Consider the following 21588-nt stretch of genomic DNA (forward strand, 5'->3'; position numbering starts at 1 on the left):
GATTCCTGATCCTGACCTGCTTGATTTCCTTGGCACTCTGACCTTTTGGCTTTTGGACATTGACTTCTGATTCCGGTTTGTGATTCTGCATTGGTGACTTGGCTCCTGCTTGACTTCCTGGACTTTGACCTTGGACTGGCTTTGGACTCCTGCCTGTCTGCACCCTGAGAACGTTACAACTAACACCTTTCCTAACAGCTGCCAAGAGTTTTTTTAAAAGTGGGTGAGGCTAGATGGGTTCCTGCTTGATGGAGCTTCTGATTTCCTACTGGAAATCTGATTGGCTGTTCAGATTAAAATGTGGTCCTTTCAGTGACAGCTGCCCCTTCAGAGTTGGTTTTATTCTCCTTATGACTTCTCTTTCCCAGTGTATTTTTAAAATTTACTCCCCTTGTCTCCTGCACTTCAGCTGCCTCATTGTGTGGTTAGCTCTGTCTCCCATCTCTCTAATAGTGGTCATTTTGCGGTTGTGCCCACCACTCTGTCATAATTCCAAATGTGCCCACAGTCTCAAAAAGGTTGGGGGCTCCTGATTTGGAGGGGGGCTCAAAAGGAGTCTTGTAGCATCTTTAAGATTAATGGAGTTATTGTGCTGTGAGCTTTAGTTGACGAGAGCCTACTTATGATGTGTGCATGATGTGTGTCCTTTGTTGACATATATATTTATAATAATTAGTATGGGTGGGAAGTGTTCTAACTTACAAGGCAATAAAATGTAAAAGGTCAAGTCTGTGGCATTGCTATGCAAAGTTCATTGTGTTTTTGGAACAAGCAAGGTGATCATATACAATGCCAAGGACATATTGCAAACTCAATCTAACATTGCTATGCGAGCTTAATAGGCTTGCCAGTCTCCAGGTCTGGACAGGGGTTCCCCCGTTTTTTCAGGCTCCTCCCCACTGCCAGCCAACTAGCCGGAAGGGGGAAGCCCCACCCCAGCAGTCACCATGTGCCTTCAAACCTCAGCAGGTTTAGAAGAGGCTCGCAAATGTTTGTCTTTCTGAATGTGCGTGTGCCTTTAAATCTCGGCAGGAAAGCTGCAGGGAGGTGGGGTAAGTAGACAGAGCTATGTGGCTCTTGGTCCCTCTGTTTGTTTGGAGGAAAACTCCACCCCTTAGGCTGTTCTTGTGTTTTTCCTATGAGTCTGAGGAAGTTAGTTGAAATACATCAGATGGTTATATTCAGCAACGTGAGTAAATTGCCCAGTGAGATCACAAAAGTGTGTGCTTGCTGACTGTGTTTATTGGCTGCTTTATGAGAGTGTGTGTGTTCACTTTCATTTTGTGGAAGTTTAGCTGCTGGGCGGACGAGGAAATGAAGACAGTATTCAGGGGAACTGTGCTGCTGTATTTTTATTTATTTTAGGGAATGGAAAAGTCTCCTGGCTCCACCCTCAAAGTCCCCAGATATTTTCTAAGTTGGACCTGGCAACCCTGGAACTTAATAGCTCTAGAAGTGAATGAGAAAACTTTCAGACTAAGATGAATACAGTCAAAACAGCTTACTAAATTGCATGACACCTCGCTTATAGTCTCACTCTTTTAAGTCTGTTCCCAACTCCCTATCAATTCCTCCATCCATTTTCCTTACAATTTGCTCATTAGCATCCACTTGATCTTTGGCATGAAGCTTTCAAGTCCATTCAAAAGGAGCAAGCACAGCTCGGCCCAAACACCTAAGGGCATTTTTTCCACATTGTCGTCTTTGGCTAAGTTGAGTCTAGTTTTGCCTCTTTCAGGTCTACCTCCTGGCCAGATATCTGTGAGTCACAACAGCACCTGCAATGTCATTTTATATTTTGATCTGTAAATACCATTTAAAGATACAGGGACATTATGTAAATACTGATTGGTTGCCATTATCACTTCTGCGATACAAGTTTGCTAGATAGGGCTAGAATATTTCCCCCTGCAAAATTTTCATTAGTCCTTAATAAAGCTTTTAGCATCTATTCAGGAATGGTAATCATTAGCGATTCCAAATCAGTTGCCTTCAAAACTAGGCCATTTTAAAGTGTTTTATCATCCTAGAGGGGCTGAGCTGTTTGGTTGCAGAGGGCACTGGCTGCAATATACTCACTGATCTAATTATGATCCCTAATAGGGTTTGATTAATATGAATGAGATTAAGAAGACAGCAGATGGAGTTGATGAGCTGCGGTACATTCCTTCTGTAAGGGATTCTTTGTTTCTTTTTTAAAAGAATCTTATTAACTCCCCGCCCCCCCCCCCCAATATACTCATTATGTCCCCAAATCACACAATATGAAGTGTGTACTTTAAGGCACAAATCCAGTAAGAATTTAAACCAGAAATATGGAGAGGTGCTAGAATTAAAGGAAGCCTGAGAATGTGCAGTGAGAAAGATGCCTGCACATATCTTGTGTGATTCCCCTGCTTTTGAGTACTTGTGTGCACTGGACGATCAGCAGCTGAACCCCCCCCCCACCCCTGCCACAAGCCACCCACAAACCCTCTCCGGCCCCCACCTTGGACACAGAGGTAGTTGGAGCAGCTTTTCCTTGGGAAGCAAAGGGACATGAGAGTTCTGACTGTTTCTAGAGACGTGATGCTCTGTTCACATTACAGAGCGTTAGATAAATCAAGGGATGAACATGAACACGTAAACTGTTCCCAGTGGGATTTTTAGCCGCAGATGTGACCTGGCTCCATGCTGACAGGCTGTTACGCTCCGGGAAGCAACAGAGAGGCAAATTCCATCGATGCCTAATGTTATAGGAAACATTTTCTCATAGACTTCAAGCCACTTTGTCAGTGACCTATTTTTAGCTTCGCTGTTGAGAAACGGCTTTGTTTCTGACCTTCGAATACTGATCTAATATTCTCAAGAGTGCTAAGAAACCATGAGAATATTAACTTAAATGGAGTGGTGATGGAAGAAGCTCAGGGTTTTGTTGTCAGAACCGCTACGATTTGTGAAAGAGTTTAAGGGCGTGCAATACTTTGGAGTATTGAGTGCTGTTTGGTAAAGTGCTGTTGGTAGCTGGGTGAAACGCACAGCATTGTAAGTGACAACTGTTTTAGATTTAAAGCATTAAATCAAGTTGTTTTATTTCCTTTACTGACAATCTCATGATGATGCCTCAGGCCTTATTGCCTAAGAATGTTCATCTCTGTTTTTTTTAAGAAGGAGTAAGGGCCATTAAGCATAGATAACACCAGGGCTTTTTTTTTTTTTTAGCAGGAGCTCCTTTGCATATTAGGCCACACACTCCTGATGTAGCCAATCCTCCTGGAGCTTACAGTAGGCCCTGTACTAAGAGGCCTGTAAGTTCTTGGAGGATTGGCTACATCAGGGGTGTGTGGCCTAATATGCAAATATGGATAACATCTAATATGGATAACACCTACAGTTGCCAGTGGTGGCTGGAGATCTCCTGGAATTCCAGCTGTTCTCCAGGCTACAGAGATCAATTCCCCTGGAGAAAATGGCTGCTTTAGAAAGTGGATTATGTGGCATTTCACCCCACTGATACCCCTCTCCACCCCAAACCCTGCCTTCCCCAGGGTCCACCTCCAAAATCTCCAGGTTTTTCCTAATCCAGATCTGGCAACCCCAGTACCACCTCTTCCTGTGACATCCTGCTTAAGATACCTGGAGCATCCTTCCCTTAAGGGTTACAGAATTTCAGAAGGGATGGTTGCTTTAAACGTACACCTCCTGTCCTCTTTTTAAGGGCTGAAATGACAAGCTGGAATTACGCACTCAAAACAATAAATCATTTACTCAGCCAAGTCACATGCTTTAAGCTCCTTCCTCAGCAATCTATAGAGACAGTAAGTTTAAAAGCACATCTTGATAACAGCTGGTCTGGGATTTGAAGGCCCCACATTATGTCATCGTTGCAGGATCTCCTTCCAGGGGGAACAGTCCTGGAGCATCGTTCAGTGAATGATGCTATTACATCTCACAGTAAACTGCACCGTACTTAGCTTCAGAATCCAGGGCCAGATGGAAGAATAGCAAAGCTGAATGTGGAGCTAGATTCCAGTCCCATAGCATCTCAGAGGCCAACAAGTTTTCAGGGTAAGAGGAGTGTCCCAAGGAGGTAGGCTTGCCAATCCCCAGGTCCCAGCAGGGTCTTTCCCACCCCAAGTCAGCTGGCCAGCGGGGAAAAGCCCTGCTCCAACAGTCACCATGTGCCTTCAAGCCTCAAAAGGCTTCAGAAGACTGGGAACAATTTTCTTCTAGAAAGGTGTATGTTCCTTTAAATCTTCCAGCCAGGCTGAATGGGGGTGGGAACAATGTGCAGAACAATGTGCCCGTTGGAAGGAAAGGAGCCCAGAACTTTTGTTTGTTATACAGTCTCTTAAAAAGCCGTTTGCATGCTCTGATTTCCCTGTGTTAGTCTGGTTTCCCTGTGTTTGCATGCTCTGGTTTCCCTGTGTTAGTCTGGCGAACAGGGTTGAGTAAAGAGCAGTCAACAGCTCCCATGGTGAGTAAATTGCCCCAGTGAGACCACAAAGTGTGTGCTTCCAAACTGCATTTATTTTGGCTATCTGCCTCTGTGTGTGTGTGTGTGTGAGAGAGAGAGAGAGAGAGAGAGAGAGAGAGAGAGGAAGTGCAGCCAGCTGCTGGGGGAATGAGGAGATGAAGACTGCATTCAGGAGAACTGCACTGCTGTATTTTTATTTATTTATTTTAGGGAATGGGAAAGTCTCAGGGCCCCACCTCCAAAGTCTCCCATCCCCAAAGTCCCCAGGTATTTTCTGAGTTAGACTTGGCAACCCTACAAGGAGGAGCAGACAACCCTACAGCCCTGGTCCCCTGCTAGCAGCCAGGAGAGACCTGGCAACCCTACTCTGCTGGGCTGCTAGACCAAGCAAGCAATGGCCACCCAGCACCATTGGAATGCTCAGGGGAGGGAAAGGAGGAAGAGTGGGCATAGGCAAAAAAGAGCTGTTCAACTGATTTTTGATCAGAGAGGGTTTAGAGGTAGGATGAGTGATCTTGCTGCATCTCTGGTCTATGTTTAGGGTGGTGTCTGGAGTAGCCTCCACTGGTTGAGGTTCTCCTGTGTCATTTTCCTGGTGTGTTTAAAAAGTGCAGGGCAGACTGAGGCTCTGCTTTAAAAAGACTGCATTGCAATCCTAAAAAGTAGGAAACCTATGGAAAAATTTAACAATGTTTACAAGTCAAAAGTCTTCAGTTTACTTTATTGCGGTCCACGACCAGAGGCACAGCACAATACAAACAGCAGCAACCACAGAGAGATTATAAAAAGACACATGAGTATATAAAATATAAAGATTAAATATTGATACTTTCCAGTCAAAAGCAGTCTGGCAATTACTGTTTCAGATGGTACCCATGTTTGTCTGTGGTAGAACAGCTAGATAGAGACCAACAAGATTTTTCAGGGTATCAGCTTTCAAGAGTCAAAGCTCAGTTCATCAGATATAGGTAGGAATGGAGATCTCTAAATCCTTACATCCCAGTCAGGAGGTGGAAAGGGCATTACAGAAAAGGAACTCAGGATGCAAAGGTACAAGGCCTATTGTCATCAGTTTGGTTAGAGCAGGGGAGAAATACACAGGGGCAGAAAATTAGCATCTGTAGTGAGGTAAGAATCCTACATCCCTATTCAGCCCTGGGGACTGCATTGCTCAGTTAAGCAGAATGACGTCAAGTTCAGCAGTCTTGGGTTGTAAGCACCCATTGAAGCTTCTGTGAGTACTACCACTCTTAGGTCAGCAATGGAATGACCTGGAAGATTAAAATGTTCTCCCACTGGCTTTTTTAAAGGTTGTGGTTTTTATGGATTTATTTCATTTATGTCTTTGCATAGGGACTGGCCAATGTAGCCCAATGTAGAGAGTGGAAGGGCGTCACTGAGATTTGATGGCATATATAATGTTGGGGGAATGAATTCGCAAATGAAGCTGAGATGAACGTGGTATGGCTGATGTTGTTGGGACCGGTGACTGTGTTGTCAGAGTGAATACAGGGCAGAGTTGGCATCTTGGTGTTGCAGGCCCTTGTCCCAGAGTCTGTGTACATTAGGGTTGCCAATCCCCAGGTGGGGGCATGGGATCCCCCAGTTTGGAGGTCCTCTTCCCGCTTCAGGGTCATCAGAAAGCGGGGGGTGGGGGAGAGAAATGTCTCCTGGGCACTCCATTATTCCCTATGGAGACAGATTCCCATAGCGTATAATAGAGAATTGATCCACGGGTACTTGGGGCTCTGGGGGAGCTGTTTTTTGAGATAGAGGCACCAAATTTTTAGCATAGGATCCAGTGCTTCTCCTCAAAATACCCTCCAAGTTTCAAAAAGATTGGACCAGGGGATCCAGTTTTATGAGCCCCAAAAGAGGTGCCCCTATCCATTATTTCTAATGGAGGGAAGGCATTTAAAAGGTGTGTGGTCCCTTCAGAGTTCAAGTATGCTTGTCACAACCTTGCTCCGGCTCCACCCAATGTCTCCTGGCTCCACCCCCAAAGTCCCCAGATATTTCTTGACTTGGACTTGACAACCCTAGTGTACATCTTAGGAAGTGCATTGTTGTGGGTGAGAAGTTCTTTGTTTAGCATAGGTTGTTGGTCATTAATGATGCATTGAATTGGTTTGAGCTGAGAGCTGTATGTGACCGCCAGTATCATTCTAGTTTTGTTGATCTACAACAGGTAGGTATTGTCATTCCAAACATATGTGTTGTAGATCCTGCAGGTGGGAATCTTTGTCTGAGGAATTGGAACAAACAAGGCTGTAGCAGAGAACTTGGCTGTAGACAGTGGATTGTTTGGTGTGTTTAAACTGGTGACTGGAGGTGTGTAGATATGTTTGGTAATTGGTTGTTTTCCAGCGTACAACAGTTTTTATGCTTCCATTACATATTTGTACAGTGGTGTCTAGAAAACATGTGGATTGGTTCATGGTCAGGCTGATGTTGGAGTGGAAATCTCTGAAGGCCTGGTGAAATTCCTCCAGTGTTTCTGTGCCATGTGTCCAACTGATGAATACATTATCAATAAATCTCAGTGTGACGGTAATGAACGGGTTAACAAGAAAACTAAGGACACATAGAGCCTGGGTGGGGGCCAGAGTGCTCGGAACTCTCAGAGGTGATTGACAGCTCACGGCTGAGGGCAGTTAGTGTGAGACGGAGTCTGGGGGAGACTGCTGAAGAGAGCAGTTGGTCGGAGAAGGAGCTGAGACAGGAGCTGAGGAGAGTCTTCGAGAGAAGCAAAGCTCACTGTTCACTCTATTTAGACAGCCACGGGGCTGTGTGTGACTAGAGGAGAGTCACAGTAAAAGGCCTGAGAGGTCACAGAGACACTTCTCTTAAGAGCTAAAGAGGTGGTTGAGGGAAAGATGTGGGTCTAGAAGTCTGAAGGGCTGGGAGAAGAAACACCAGTCAACTTAAGGGACTTGGCACATTATACCCAAGAGGCCAACCCAGAATAGTGTTGGAGAGTGAAAGCTGTATGATCTGTGAAACCTGAGGGACCTAAGTGAACTAGATATTATAAAGCCTAAACTACGAAGAAACTGTTAACTGCTTGAGATACAATATAGCCCATGTATATATATATTTCCCATTCCCCAGTTGAAGATGGTGTGTGTATGTTAATAAATTTCTGTGGTTTACTTTAAAGTTCTCTGTTGCCAGTATATTGGGAAAGCTATCAAAGCTGCTGTGGTCCCCTACCTACAAACTGAGTTTATATACATCTGAAAGCAAAACAAAAACCCCGAAGAGACTAGTAGTGAGAAATCCATATTACACCCACCCCTTGAGTTCCATAGTCGTGAGGGAAAAATTCAAAAGGAAGAACTGAGGTGGAAGAGGGGCTGGGGTAGCCATAAGCCGCATATAGAAGCGATCCAGTGAGACTGCGAGGCGCGCGGTTATACTCAGGTACAAGAGGGATGTTAACGGGCAGGAGATTGGGAAGGACTGTTCCAGGTCAGCCATGAAGGCTACGTTTTAAAACATGAAAAGTACATTTTAGCTGCAGACAAGCCAAAGCAAGGCATACTGTGGGAAAGACAACAAGTTCAGCCTATAAGCCATTAGGCCACACACAAAAAAGGAGTGTCTCTAGTTGTGCCTGGTAGGCAGCAGGAGGGCTTTGGGCAGCTATGTCTCATGTTAGCTCTTAACTGAGAGTCCCATATCCCTGCCTCCCTTTCATCTGCTGTGGGGCACTGGGGAGTAGGGGTAGCCAGAGGAACTTACTTCCCTTTAGTCCATGCCAGTCCTTCGAAGAGGAATAACCGGAGATGGCTCAGATTGTTGCTGGTGATCCCGCCCTCTTTCCCTTGGATTGAATATTCTGATGTTATTTCAATTGTCTGTGCTATGACCTTGAGATATCAGCTTGTTGACCTGGAAGGAATTTTACCGAGAGTTGCAATGCCAGGACCTGTCAGTGGCACATAGGATTGGGAAATACCTGGAGAGTTTGGAAGTGGGGTTTGGGGAGGGACTTCGGCATGGTGCAATACCATAGAGTCCACCTTACAAAGCAGCCATTTTCTGCTTTAATCTCTGTCGCCTGGAGATCAGCTGAAATCCCAGAAGTTGGCCACCCTAGTGGCACATGTTGTTCTCCACCCCTGTCACTCCAAGACCTGAGGACTCTGTAACAGTCATGTCTTAATTTTCCCCACAATGCTATGTTATTGTTGCCCTCCCCTTCTTCGCCTCCTGACTTCTCTCTACCCCAGGGACAAAGAATCAGCCATCTTCCTCCTTCAGTGATGGGCTGCAGTTGTCTCTCCTCCCACTTTGGTCCAGAGCCACCACTACTGTCTCACTGCCTTCCTTAGTCATCAGGATCACACCTTCCTCCTTCACTTGTGACTCACGACTCTCATCCCCCGGCCTCCTTTGCCGCTGAGTAGGGAATTGTTTTGATGAGAGATGGATGTGTCCAGATGCCACCATACATCTCGCCTTCCCCCATGTTTTGCTGTTCTTTGGAAAGTCAGGCAAGTCCTACCTCCTACAGACAAGGAGTCCAGTCTACTTGACATATGGGAAAGTGTTAGATCCATACTTTTCTTCTAAACAATTACATCATTAACATACGTGACCAAGAACTTTAGAAGGTTTTGAAAGTTGAATCTGATCTACTTTTATTGCACGACAGTCTGTCAACCGAACTGTACCCACTGTCATTTTTTGTATATGGACTCCAGGCCAGTACCTGAATTGAGATCTGTGGCCATTCCAGATGAGAGTGGAGAGCAACCAAGGAAGGCTTGTTCTACATCTAAGAAGTTCAATCTGCTGAATTAGGCCAGCTGGCAACATAGGTTTTTTTTATTTAAACATGCAGAAAAAACCACAGAGTAGAGTCCTCCTTGGACTGTTCCATTCAGCCAGCAGGGAAAAGAGGGAATCAAATGTTTCAGTTCTTCTCTAGGACAAGAGCTACCAGCACATGGAAAGCTCAACAAATCAGGACAAAGGCGCTGGCCTGGCTTAGCTTCCTATTCAGTGGGTAATGAGCCGCAATCTTTCGAGTAGGGACTCAGAAGTGGAGAAATGCACAGAACCCAAGAACCTGACACTAATATCGGTAACCTTCAGGAGATGTCCAAGCTAAAGAGATCAGTTCCTCTGGAGAAAATGCCTGCTTTGGAGGATGGACACAATAGCATTATACCCTGGTGAGGTCCCTCCACTCCCAAACCCCACCTTCCTCAAGCTCCACCCCCAAGTCCCCAGGAATTTCCCAACCCAGAGCTAGCAAACCCTACCTGACTCACAGTTTCAGAGGGTAGCCATGTTGGTCCGCAGTAAATCAGCACCTTGGAGACCAACAAGAGTTTCAGGGTATGAGCTTTCAAGAGCTGACTTTCGAGATGTGCCACTGGAGTCAAATCTACCTGACACAAGCGCCAAGGAGGAATAACCTGAAGATCTCTTTGAGATAGTGGCTAAGCTGTCAATCGTTGAACATGACTGGGATATTTGGGGTGGGGAGTTTGGAAGCCACACCAGTATCAACCCATCTGCCATTTGAGGCAGTCCAAACCGTGAAAATGTGTTTGGCCAAGGAAGCAACAAGTTCAGCCAGGAGCAACACAGTGCATGCCTTGGTAGCTTAAATATGTGTAGACCTGATATCCCCCCCCTATCCCAGCTGTCTGTTTCCATGCTCAACAGTGGTGTGAAAAATAAGCCCGAGTATATTTCACCAGACAATGCTTTCCGGTGACTATTGGAAAATAATACTGTCCTATGGCTTTCCTATTCATTCCTGCCTAGCAAGAACTTGGATATGCAGAAGCAATTAGTATAGGAATCCATTGTTCAGATGCGATCCGATTTATTGCAGGGTTCTTTCATACCTGTAGAACTTGTCTTTCATAGTTCTCCTTACCACCATCCTCGTTAAATTGCTGTTTGATTATCTTTTCTCAAATGTGGTCTTACCATCCCTGCTGTTACCCACTTTTGGCTGGCTCTGCTGCTTTTCCATACCGGTCGCATTATACTGGAGGATCTTTTGAAAGACAAAGATCCAAAGAGACTTCTGCATTCACGTCCTCCAGCTGAAAGACCGCAGGTGTGCCAAAGCGAGGAAATCGTATTTCGAGTCAGTGGAAGTAGCAAGGCATAGAACCTGGGTGGCCTGCTCTGAGAACCCTGATCAAGAGATTGGCTGCAGCTCTAAAAATGCGTTCACCAAAGTTATTAGCAGTCAACATTTTCCAGCTATCTGCTGCTATCATTTGTGGGCTTATTTCTCTGGTCGTTGCCTCTGCTTGTCAGATCAATGACCCACATTGCTTTGATGATAATAAGGGAGCAACAACCAGGACTTTGTTTTTCTTGAGCAGTTGTGTAGGTGAACAGAGACTAAAGTTGCAGTCTTAAGAATATTATTCTGGAAGTAAGCCCCATTGAATAAAATTGAACTTACTTCTAAGCAGGTCTCCTTAGTGTTGCTCTCTAAGACATATTACATTTTCCATATGACGGGTCATGGAACATGCTATCAAAGTTATGGCAACCCCAACCTTTTTGAGCCTGTGGGCACCTTTAGAATTCTGACCTAAAGTCATGAGCACAGCCACAAAATGACTGCCACTGGAGGTGAACATAAGAGAAGCCAGGCTAATGGCCATCCAGTCCAACACTCTGTCACACAGTGGCCAAAAAGCAGGCGCCATCAGGAGGTCCATCAGTGGGGCCAGAACACTAGAAACCCTCCCACTGTCCCCCCCCAGCACCAAGAATACAGAGCATCACTTGCCCCAAGTAGAAAGCTCCATCTATACCTTGAGCTTAATAGCCACTGATAAACCTCTGCTCCATATGTTTATTCAATCCCCTCTTGAAGTCGTCTATGGTTGTAGCTACCAGCACCTCCTGTGACAGTGAATTTCATGTGTTAATCACTCTTTGAGTGAAGAAGTACTCACTTTTATCCATTCTAACATGACTGCTCGGCAATTTCATTGCACGTCCACGAGTTCTTGCATTGTGAGAAAGGGAGAGAAAAGTACTTCTTTCTCTGTCTTCTCTATCCCAATCTTGTAAACCTCTATCATGTCACCCCTCAGTTGTCTTTCTCCAAGCTAAAGAGCCCCAAGCACTTTAACCTTTCATTATAGGGTTAAAGCATTTGGGGCTCTTTAGCTTGGAAAAATGACACTACACACAGAGGAAGCCCAAGCACAGGACAGAATTTTTTAAAAATGCCCTTAAGACAAAAGTCCCACATTGTAGTGGCAGCTGCCACTGAAACGATGTTATTATGATCTGCCCGGTCAGTTGTTTATTGTGATCTGCCCAGCTGCCCCGAGCCTGCTTCGACAGGGAGGGCAGGATATAAATCAAATAAATAAAATAAATAAATTGTTCAGTTTACTTACTTAGAAACCAAACCACACTTGCTCCGATTTTCCTGGCGGCCAGAGCAAAAAGTGCCATCCTATGGGAAACAAAAGAATCCACATCTGACAACATAAAAGCTAGTTTATCAGGGTCAGACAAGAAATGTAAAGCGATTGAAATCTTAGCCAAAAATCTGTTCCCAGGGCTCAGCCGGTTGGATCTCCAGTGGCTAGTCAGAAGCCCTTCTGGGCAAGTGCCCACCCACTTTCTAAAAATAATTGATGCCCTTCAGGCAGGGCTTTTTTTTTTCTGGCAAAAAAGGTGCCAGAACTCTCAAGAGGGAAATTAAGGAGAAACACACAGGTGCCCTTCATGAACTTTTAACCATTTTTTTGAGAATTTTGTTTTTATAAAGAGGTGCTGGAACTTAAGAGTTGCCAGGTCTGACTCAAGAAATATCTGGGGATTTTGGGGGTGGAGCCAGGAGATTTTGGGGGTGGAGCCAGGAGCAAAGGTGTGGCAAGCACGATTGCACTCCCAAGGGAATTCTGGTAATCACATTTCAAGGGACTGCATGCCTTTTAAATGCCTTCCATCCTTTTGGAAATATAGGATATAGGCACCTTTTTCTGGGGGTCATAGAATTGGAACCCCTGGTCCATTTTTTTTAAAACTTAGAGCGCGTTTTGAGGAGAGGCCCCAGATGCTATGCTGAAAATTTGGTGCCTCTTCTTCAAAAAACAGCCCCCCCTAGAGTCCCAGATAGCCACAAATCAATTCTCCATTATAACCATTTGGTCTCCACGGGGTATAATGGAATGCCTAGCAGACATTTCCCTCCCCCCTCCCTGCTTTCTGATAACCCTGAAGCAGGCAGAGGGCCTCCGTACCAAGGGATCCCCTGCCCCCACCTGGGGGTTGGCAACCCTACTGGAACTCCATTCTGCCATGATTCCCCAGAACAAAAGCCCTGGCTTCAGGAAAGATGTTGGCAGACACCATGGCACCCACGGGCACTAGGCTGAGGACCCCTGACATTCAGAGGTGGTTTGCCACTGCCTGCATCTGCATAACCACCCTGGGCTTCCTCAGAGGTCTCTCTTCCAAGTACTAACCAGGGCCGACCCCACTTAACTTCCAAGATCTGATGAGATCAGGGTAGCCTGGGCTATCCAGGTCAGAGCAGAAGAAGAAGAAGATATTGGATTTATATCCCGCCCTCCACTCCGAAGAGTCTCAGAGCGGCTCACAATCTCTTTTACCCCCCTCCCCCAGAACAGACACCCTGTGAGGTAGGTGGGGCTAAGAGAGCTCTTACAGTAGCTGCCCTTTCAAGAGCTATGGCTGACCCAAGGCCATTCCAGCAGCTGCAAGCGGAAAAGTGGGGAATCAAACCCGGTTCTCCCAGATAAGAGTCCGCACACTTAACCACTACACCAAACTGGCTCTCCTCTTAGTACTGGGCTAGAAGACTCTTAATCTAATCCAGCCTGTGCCTTATGTTCCCAGTCCCATGTGTGTTTGGTTGTCTGTTTTAATGCTACAATCAGACATTTGAAAGTGTTTAGTAATCCAATTAGGAACGTGCCTGTATAAACCAGCCTTAAATGTTGTCTTTTATTACCATCATCACAATGACTTCACTACTTAAATATTTTTGTTCCAAAATGGAAAAGCGTTTCCATAGCAGACTGTTGGGGGGAGGGGAAAAGGTCTTCCCCCAAGAGAATTATTTAATGCCACATATATTTAGATTCGTTTTCGGTACCAAGTCATGCTGACAAGTGAACAAGTGTGGGTTGAAAGAATGCCTTTCAGGCATATGGTGATTATGCAAAGAAAAACTTGCCTTTTCAAGATATGTTATGGAAACTCTGGAAATCTATACAGTGGGTGGATAATTTGATGTGACGCAAAAAGCCCTTCGCCCTTTCAGTGATTGTGCTTTATTCTTGCCCAATGCTTTCGGCTTCAGGAATTCCATAAGAGACATCCATGTGAGAAAAACAAAGCCTTGCCAACCATTTTGGTCAGCTGTTTTGCAGAACACATTCACATAACCACCATGGCATTGGTGGCAGGGAAATCCTACACATTTAAGACTGTGGATGATAATATGTTGGGTCAGGACCAGGGCCGGCTCTTCACTAGGCAAACTAGGTGATTGCCTAGGGTGCCAGCCCTGTAGGTGTGCCAAATTAGGCACCCCCACCTTTTTGTTTAAAAAAATCCCTTCCCCTCCCTCCCCGAATCACTTCTTCCCTTTGTCGCCACTTCTCCCCACCCCAAATCGCAGCTGCCTTCTTCTCCTTTTCTACCACTTCTCCCGATCTCCTTCCCGTCCCTCCCTGCCACATATCACTGCTGCCTTCTTCCCCCTTTGCCACCATTTCTCCCAGCCTCTTTCCCCTCCCTCCCCACCCCAAATCATGGCTGCCTTCTTCCCCCTTTCTGCCGCTTTTCTCAGCCTCCTTCCCCTCCCTCCCTGCCTCAAAGCCCTGGTCAAGACTCAGGTTTTGACTTGCAAATTCAGTGATAGGCTGGCCTTCTAAGCTGCTAGGTCACCGTCTGGTGGCTGGTTGTGGCCTGCACCACCCAAAAAACAAAGGGAACACACCAAATTCCAGGAAAACCTGTAGGTGTATGCAAACGGTGTATGCGGATGTTGAAGCATGCATCCACAGATGGTGTCGTTTGAGCTATTTGATGCACTCTGATTGAGGCATCTCTTTGATGCACATTTGGTGATTTCCATTTTAGTTTGAGGGCTATCCTATCCAGGACTTTCCAAGCAGATCCACTTAGTGGAGTACCGCCATATATTACCCACCCACAACTGAGCCAATCCCTATGATGGTAAGAATCTTTGTGCTGGTTTGAGAGGCTTTGGCTGGGAAAGTAGAAAATGCTCTACAACCACACACACATGCAAGGTGTTTGGGTGTGTATCAGACAGACAGACTAACAGATTGACTAAGGAAGGAAGGAAGGAAGGAAGCCAATCAGAGGTTGGATCAGGAGGTTGGATCAGCTTTGGCTGGGAAAGTAGAAAATGCTCTGCAACCACACACACATGCAAGGTACTTGGGTGTGTATCAGACAGACAGACTAACATCAGGGGTTGGATCAGAAAAGCCATTAGCCAGTCTGGGCCTCAAGCTCAAAGGGGGCTTCAAATTTAGAAACTTGTTAATTTTTTTGGCCTTTGGAAAGTTTTGCAACTTATACTTTTGCTCAATTAATTATATCTTTTTATAACTGCAGCTTTTTTGCCATCAAGGTATGGCCCACTTATGGCAACCCTGTAGTTTTCAAGGCAAGAGAAGTTAAGAGGTGACTTGCTATTGCTAGTCTCCACGTAACCCAACTTCCTTGGTGCTCTCCCATCCAAATACTGACCAGGGCCAACCTTGCTTAGCTTCCAAGACGTAGGCTATCCAGATCAGGGCAGTTACAGCTAGAGACCTCAAAAGCTGAAAGTGGCCTAGGCCTCTCTAGCCAATTGAAAATGCCTGGGAAGAAAGGAAAGAATTGCCTCCTCCACCTAGCAGAAGTCATAGGTGATGTGAAGAGCAAGGAGCCAGTGCCTGATCCACAAGACATCTGATGAAGGGTTGCCAAGTCCAATTCAAGAAATATCTGGGAACTTTGAGGTGGAGCCAGGAGACATAAGGGGTGGAGCCAGGAGAAAGATTGTGGCAAGCATGATTGAACTCCAAAGGGAATTCTGGCCATCACATTTAAAGGGACTGCACCCGTAAAAAGTCTGCCATGAAAACATTGTGAAAGCAACATCACCCCAGAGTTGGAAATGACTGGTGCTTGCACAGGGAACTACCTTTACCTTTTTACACCCTTTAAATACCTTCCCTCCATTGGAAATAATTAAGGATAGAGGCACCCTCTTTGGGGCCTCATAGAACTGGACCCCCTGGTCCAATCCTTTTGAAACCTGAAGGGTGTTTTGAGGAGAGGCACTGGATGCTATGCTGCACATTTGGTGCTTCTACCTAAAAAAAAAACAGGGCCCCCCAGAGCCCCAGATACCCACGGATCAATTCTGCATTGTACCCTATGGGAATTGGTCTCCATAGGGAATAATGGCGTGCCCAGGAAACATTTCCTCCCCTCCCCTTCTGATGACCCTGAAGTAGGGGGAGGGCCTCCAAACCAGGGGATCCCCTGCCCCCACCTGAGGATTGGCAACACTAATCTGACATCATGCTGCACAGGTTGTGAGTGCTCTCTGCAGCTACTTAAATACACAGAATTGCCTCCCTTCCAGGCTACGATGTCTTGTTGGAAATTATTAGGAAGCTCCAGGTTCTGGAAGGGGTTTTTTTTGCTATAATTGGCGCTCTTGGAAATAGGGGGCCAGATGGGTGAAAGGTTGTTGCCTGGATGAGTTCTTAGCCCATTAAAGAAAGTTGCTAAGGCAACTGGCCTAGCAATGACATGGGAGCACATTAGAGCCCCAGTCCGGACACCCTGTTGCTTAGCTACTGGCCATGAGGATGACATTTCTGCAGATGACTCACCCTATTAGTGTAATTCAAAGCAAATATTTTGCACTCTGATTCAGATCACAGCTGGTGGGCCCATAAGTGTAGCCTTGACTTGAAATGGAGCCAGTTGGTAGCGGCTTGCCTTCTCTCTCTCTCTCTCTCTCACGGTGCATCAGAACGTGGCCTCGAACAAATCATTCTGCGTATTTGAAAGCACTGTGGGGGATTAAAAGGAAAAGGGCACTGTATAGCAGGATATATGGGCTTCCCAAAATCCAGTGTTTTGTGTGCCATTTGAACTCTATAGATCCCTGAGGTTCCCAACTTTCTGTTTAAAATGACATTTCCAACCATTCTGAGCATAGAAATGATAGCAGTATAGTCAGTTGGGAGTAAGAGCGCAAGAATAGCCATGCTGGAGCAGATATATGGTTCATCTAGTCCAGCTTCTTGCTTTCCAAAGTGGCCAGTTGGATGCCACAAGGAATCCCACCAGCGGAGCCCAATGACACCAGTCCTCCCCTGTCGGATAATGCTGTAGCATCTGAAAATAAGAGGCATTCTGCCCAGGACCAGCCTGGCATCCTAGGCAAGGCTAGCTTCTGCCCCCCACACACACACTGATAACATCATTGAGTCATGGGGTGTGTATGCCCAATTTGGCACCCCCGGGAGGCTGGCACCCTAGATAGTTGCCTAGTTTGCCTAGTGGCAGGGCTGGCCTTGATCCTGCCTCTGAACCCAGAGGCCCCGTTCAGCTATTGAGGAGGGGCCATGGCTCAGTCATAGAGCACCTGCTCAGCACTCAGAAGGTCCCAGGTGCAATCCTAGGGTTGCTGACTTCCAGGCGTTAAGGCAAAAACAGGAAAACACTGTGTAATTTACAAAGCAAGAATAAATGCGACCACTCTTATTATGCTTTCAGTTCATTGGAACATCACAAACACAACTTTCAACCGAAATACAGTGGCTCTTCACTGAGCTCAACATACATAGTCGTCTCATCTGCACACTTGGTTCTCCAGACATGTAAGCTTTGTGAGAGCCGTTGCCTAAGCACGGGTTCTGGAAAAAAATACAGGCGGCCAGTGAAAGTGGCATATGAAACACGTAAGGCACCTTGGCCCCGTGTCGCCGTACCTGTGGGATTGAGGACTGCTACCCTCACTACACTTGAATAAATGGTCCACTTGCGTCCACCAAGAAACAGGACATTTGTAGACAGCAAGATATTGTACCTGTACAGCATTGCATATTGATCTGGAACGACTATGTATGTTGAACTCAGTGAAGAGCCACTGTACTTTGGTTGAAAGTTGTGTTTGTGATGTTCCAATGAACTGAAAGCATAATAAGAGTGGTCTCATTTATTCTTGCTTTGTAAATTACAGTGTTTTCCTAATTTTCTTTACCAATCATAACACTGTGGTTTCCTATTTGCCTGACCTCCAGGTGGTGACCGGAAGTCTCCTGGGATTACATCTGATCTCCAGGCAACAGAGGTTTACCTGGAGAAAATGGCTGCTTTAGAAGGTGGATGGCATTATTCCCCATTGAAGTCCCTCCCCTCTCCAAAACCTACCCTCCTCAGGCTGTGCCTCCAAAATCTCCAGCTATGTCCCAACCCAGAGCTGGCAGCCCTGTTCAGTCCCCATCATCTCCAAACAAAATGACAAGGTAGTAAGTGATGTGAAGGACCTCTCCTTAAGACCCGGCCTAGAGTGCTGCTGCCAATCTGATTAGACCAGGGGTGTCAAACATGCTGCCCAGGGGCCGAATCAGGCCCCCAGAGGGCTCCTATCAGGCCCCCAAGCAACTGGCTCTTGTCTGCTTCCTTCTCTCTCTCTCTCTCTCTCTCGCTTCCTTCTGCATCTCAACTTGTTTTGCAAGGCTTGCTCAATCGCACAGGAGCTACAGAGCAAATCCTTGATTTTCTCCATTAGTTGAGGCCCTTCCCCCTCCTGGTCCCCTGGGGAGGGAGGGAAAGAGCCAGAGCTTCCTTTGCCCAGTTCCCTGGATCCCACGGGAGAAATACAAAGAAAGCACCTTTAAGACCAACAAGGGCTAATGTTTTAAGCATGTTTTAAGTTTTTAACAAAATCTTTAGTCGTGTTTGTCTGTGTTTATCTCTCTGCTACCTAATCTTAAATAGATACACACATGGCCCAGCCCGACACATCCCGACAAAGTCTCATTTATATCAGATCTGGCCCTCATAACAAATGAGTTCAACACCCTTGGATTAGACAATACTGACTTTGATTGACCAAGGGTCTGCTTCAGGATAAGGCAGCTTTATGTGATTGTGGCTAATAGCCGACAATAGACCTACCCTCTATGACTCTATCCAGCTTCCTTTACATCCATCCAAACCAGTGGCCTCCACCACATTTTGTGCCCAGGAGTTCCACAACTCAGCTGCCTGTTGTGTGAATCATTAGTTCAGTACTGATTCTGTGAATGAGGCAGATCATGAGAAGGAGGGCAGGAAGGGTTGCATCAGTGCTTCGTTCTCGCGGCCCTTTCTTATACACCCAGAGAAGTGCTGATCATCACTTTGGGGTCAGTCAGTTTTTCTCCAGGCCAGTTTGGCCAGGGATCCTGGAGGTTTTTGCCATCTTCTGGGCATGCAGCAGGGGTCACTGGAGCGGGGAGAGGTATTTGTGAAGGAGGTTAGATTAGATGACCCTGGAGATCCCTTCCAACTCTGTGATTCGACTATTCATTTTGTCTATCTTCTAGTGCGATTTAGTTTTGTAGGGAGAAAGTTTATCTCCCCATGCATCATTTTAGAGACCTCTATCATGTCTGACAAACAGTTTTCAAGAGGTATTAGAACAGGTGACAGTTCTATCAACTGCTGTTAGCCATGATGCCAAATTTAGATGCAGTGTACCACTGAATAGCAGTAGTTGGAATGCTCCAGACCTGCTTGAGGGCATTGAAATGGGATGTACGACTAGATCAAGCTTTAATTTGATCCATCAGAGCGACGCTTCTATTTTTAAGGTTGAATTGGAGTAGTAGAAAAAATGGTCTATTGCTAGGGATGTCAGCCTCCAGGTGAGACCTGGGGATCCCCCAGAATTACAACTTATCTCCAGACTACAGAGATCAGTTCCCCTGGAGAAAATGGATGTTTTTGTGAATAAATGCATTTTTCCCTGGGAAATTTACAATCAGCAAAAGCCTCCATGTTGCATTTTAACAGGATCCCCCCCCACACACACTGTGGGCAGAGAACAGCAAGGGGGGGGCCTTACTTCAGCCCACCTTCATACAAATGTCAATAGGTCTAGAGTAGACAATGGAATGGTCAAGCTTCCCCCTTCTCACCCCCCACCCTTTCAAGCATGGAACAGAGATTTTTGGAGGAATTAAATGCTAGGACACCAGGAAGGAAATGTCTACAATTTTCAGGAAATGCCTCTTTGATCTGGCCTGACTAGTTCAGTGGGAAGGAAAACAGATATAAAAAGCTCTCGCAGGAGGAAGCAGATCTCTTTTCTTGAGTGCTGCATCCATGAGAGCAGGGACAGACTCCTCCCCTGGGAAAGCAGCCATTTTTTACCGTGTGCTGCTCTGAAGAACTAGAGGGAGCTCCCAAGTAATGGAACTTTGTAAGAATCTATAACTACCTAAGCTCTAAAGGGGCCTGTCCTATATTTTAACATCTGATAGGACATGTATAGAGAGAGGGGCAGAAGATTTGTGTTTTACCCATTTCTTTTGAATCCCTTGCTCAGTCTGGTGCTGTGCTAAAAGTTTGCTTGTGAACATTTTCTTTTAGATAAATACTCGATAACTTTTGTTGCTTGTACTGGTTCTCTGTACTGTATAAATCTCCACTGTCTTGGACACACTCATGTTTTGAAAGGAGTGCTGGGGGAAAGCAGGCAGTTGGCAAGTGGCTATTCCTCCAGGGCCACACAAAGCAGTAAATTGTCCCCAGGCTCTGGGCCTTGGGAGACACAGAAACAAGGCCTCAAAACATGGAAGGGAAATTGGAAGCCCTGACCTTCCCAGTGGGTAATTCCTGCAAAAGGTCAGGTGGCAGTGGCAAGTTACTGGAGAGAGAGAAAGAAAAGCCTCTTCATGTGTTGAGAAAAATGTCAGAGGGCTGGGTAGAATGGGGCCTGCAGGCCTGTTCTGCCACAGTTTTGGACTCTATGGCATTGTACCCCAACTGAATTCTCTGTCCTCCCCAGGCTCCACCCCAAAATCTCCTGGGGTTTCCCAGCCTAGAACTGTCAATCCCACCGCCCGCCAGTGGCCAAGGGGGACACAGCAACCCCATTGCTGAATAACACTGGACTGCTTGGATTTCCTGGGCTACACCTAGGCTTCATAGCATTTTATAATCATCACCAGCATTTTCTCATAGCGTGTTTTAAATGCCTGGCTATCTCTACTTCGTGGAAGCAAGCAAACAAATGTCATAACTTTTGCAAATGCATCAGGTCTAGTCCCATGGGACTGATGCTGAAAAATGGTCATTTTCTCTTTTTGTTTTTCAGAAAACCTGGATGCAATGATAGCTCTGCAGACAAGGAAGAAACTTGAAAAGCCCAGTACTAAAAGCAAGCTGTCAGGTTGTGGTTCTTACTATCATCTTTGTTTAGATTTATAAACTGCCCTCCCTTGGAGGGCTCTGGGTGGTACACAATATTAGACCACAAGGGTTCTGTTCTGTTACTGTGCCATTTTCCTACAAGGATTTTCCTAGACGATTTACTGAGTTAGTCAACTGTTACTCAGCTAGTGTGAATAATGAAAACTTGAATTGGCTGCACATCTCTTCCATTCCTTGGTCCACACCTGGAGTAGTTTACTTTCCTTTTATCCCATATTTCCAGATGGCCCTGCAGCACCTGCTTTTGTGCAGAGGGTTCACTGTTCCATTTCTAGGGTTGCCACCCAAAAGGATCTTGGGTAACCGGACTGGGAAAGACAGTATAGGGCTACCTGGGTCAGCATTTGCTCAGTATTGTGGTGGAAAATGCCATCCAGTTTAACGACTGTGTGGTGACCCCCTCGTGGGGTTTTCAAGGCAATCCCCAGCATCTCCAGTTTAAAGAATGAGGAAGTAGAAGGATCATTACTAGAGACCCTGGAGAGCAACTGCCAGTCTGTATAGGCAATACAGACTGTGAGCTTCCATAAGATTTTGAACCCAGTTTTCCTTATTTAACCCCAAAATCATTCTTTTAAACATAAGTTTTTTATCCATCTTACAAACTCCACTGAAATTGTTTAAGCCACTTTAAG

General features: G+C 45.9%; 1 protein-coding gene across 1 annotated transcript in view; it reads left to right on the top strand.

Moving 5' to 3' along the window:
* The window catches only part of SCG3 (secretogranin III), a 56652-nt gene that overhangs the window by 23793 nt on the left and 11271 nt on the right, over positions 1-21588 (top strand). Inside the window, exon 9 of the mRNA XM_060260208.1 lies at positions 20838-20912. Coding sequence (XP_060116191.1) covers positions 20838-20912 — 75 coding nt within the window. The remainder of the gene's footprint in view (positions 1-20837; positions 20913-21588) is intronic.

The sequence above is a fragment of the Heteronotia binoei genome, chromosome 19 (assembly GCF_032191835.1).
Source record: "Heteronotia binoei isolate CCM8104 ecotype False Entrance Well chromosome 19, APGP_CSIRO_Hbin_v1, whole genome shotgun sequence".
NCBI lineage: Eukaryota > Metazoa > Chordata > Lepidosauria > Squamata > Gekkonidae > Heteronotia > Heteronotia binoei.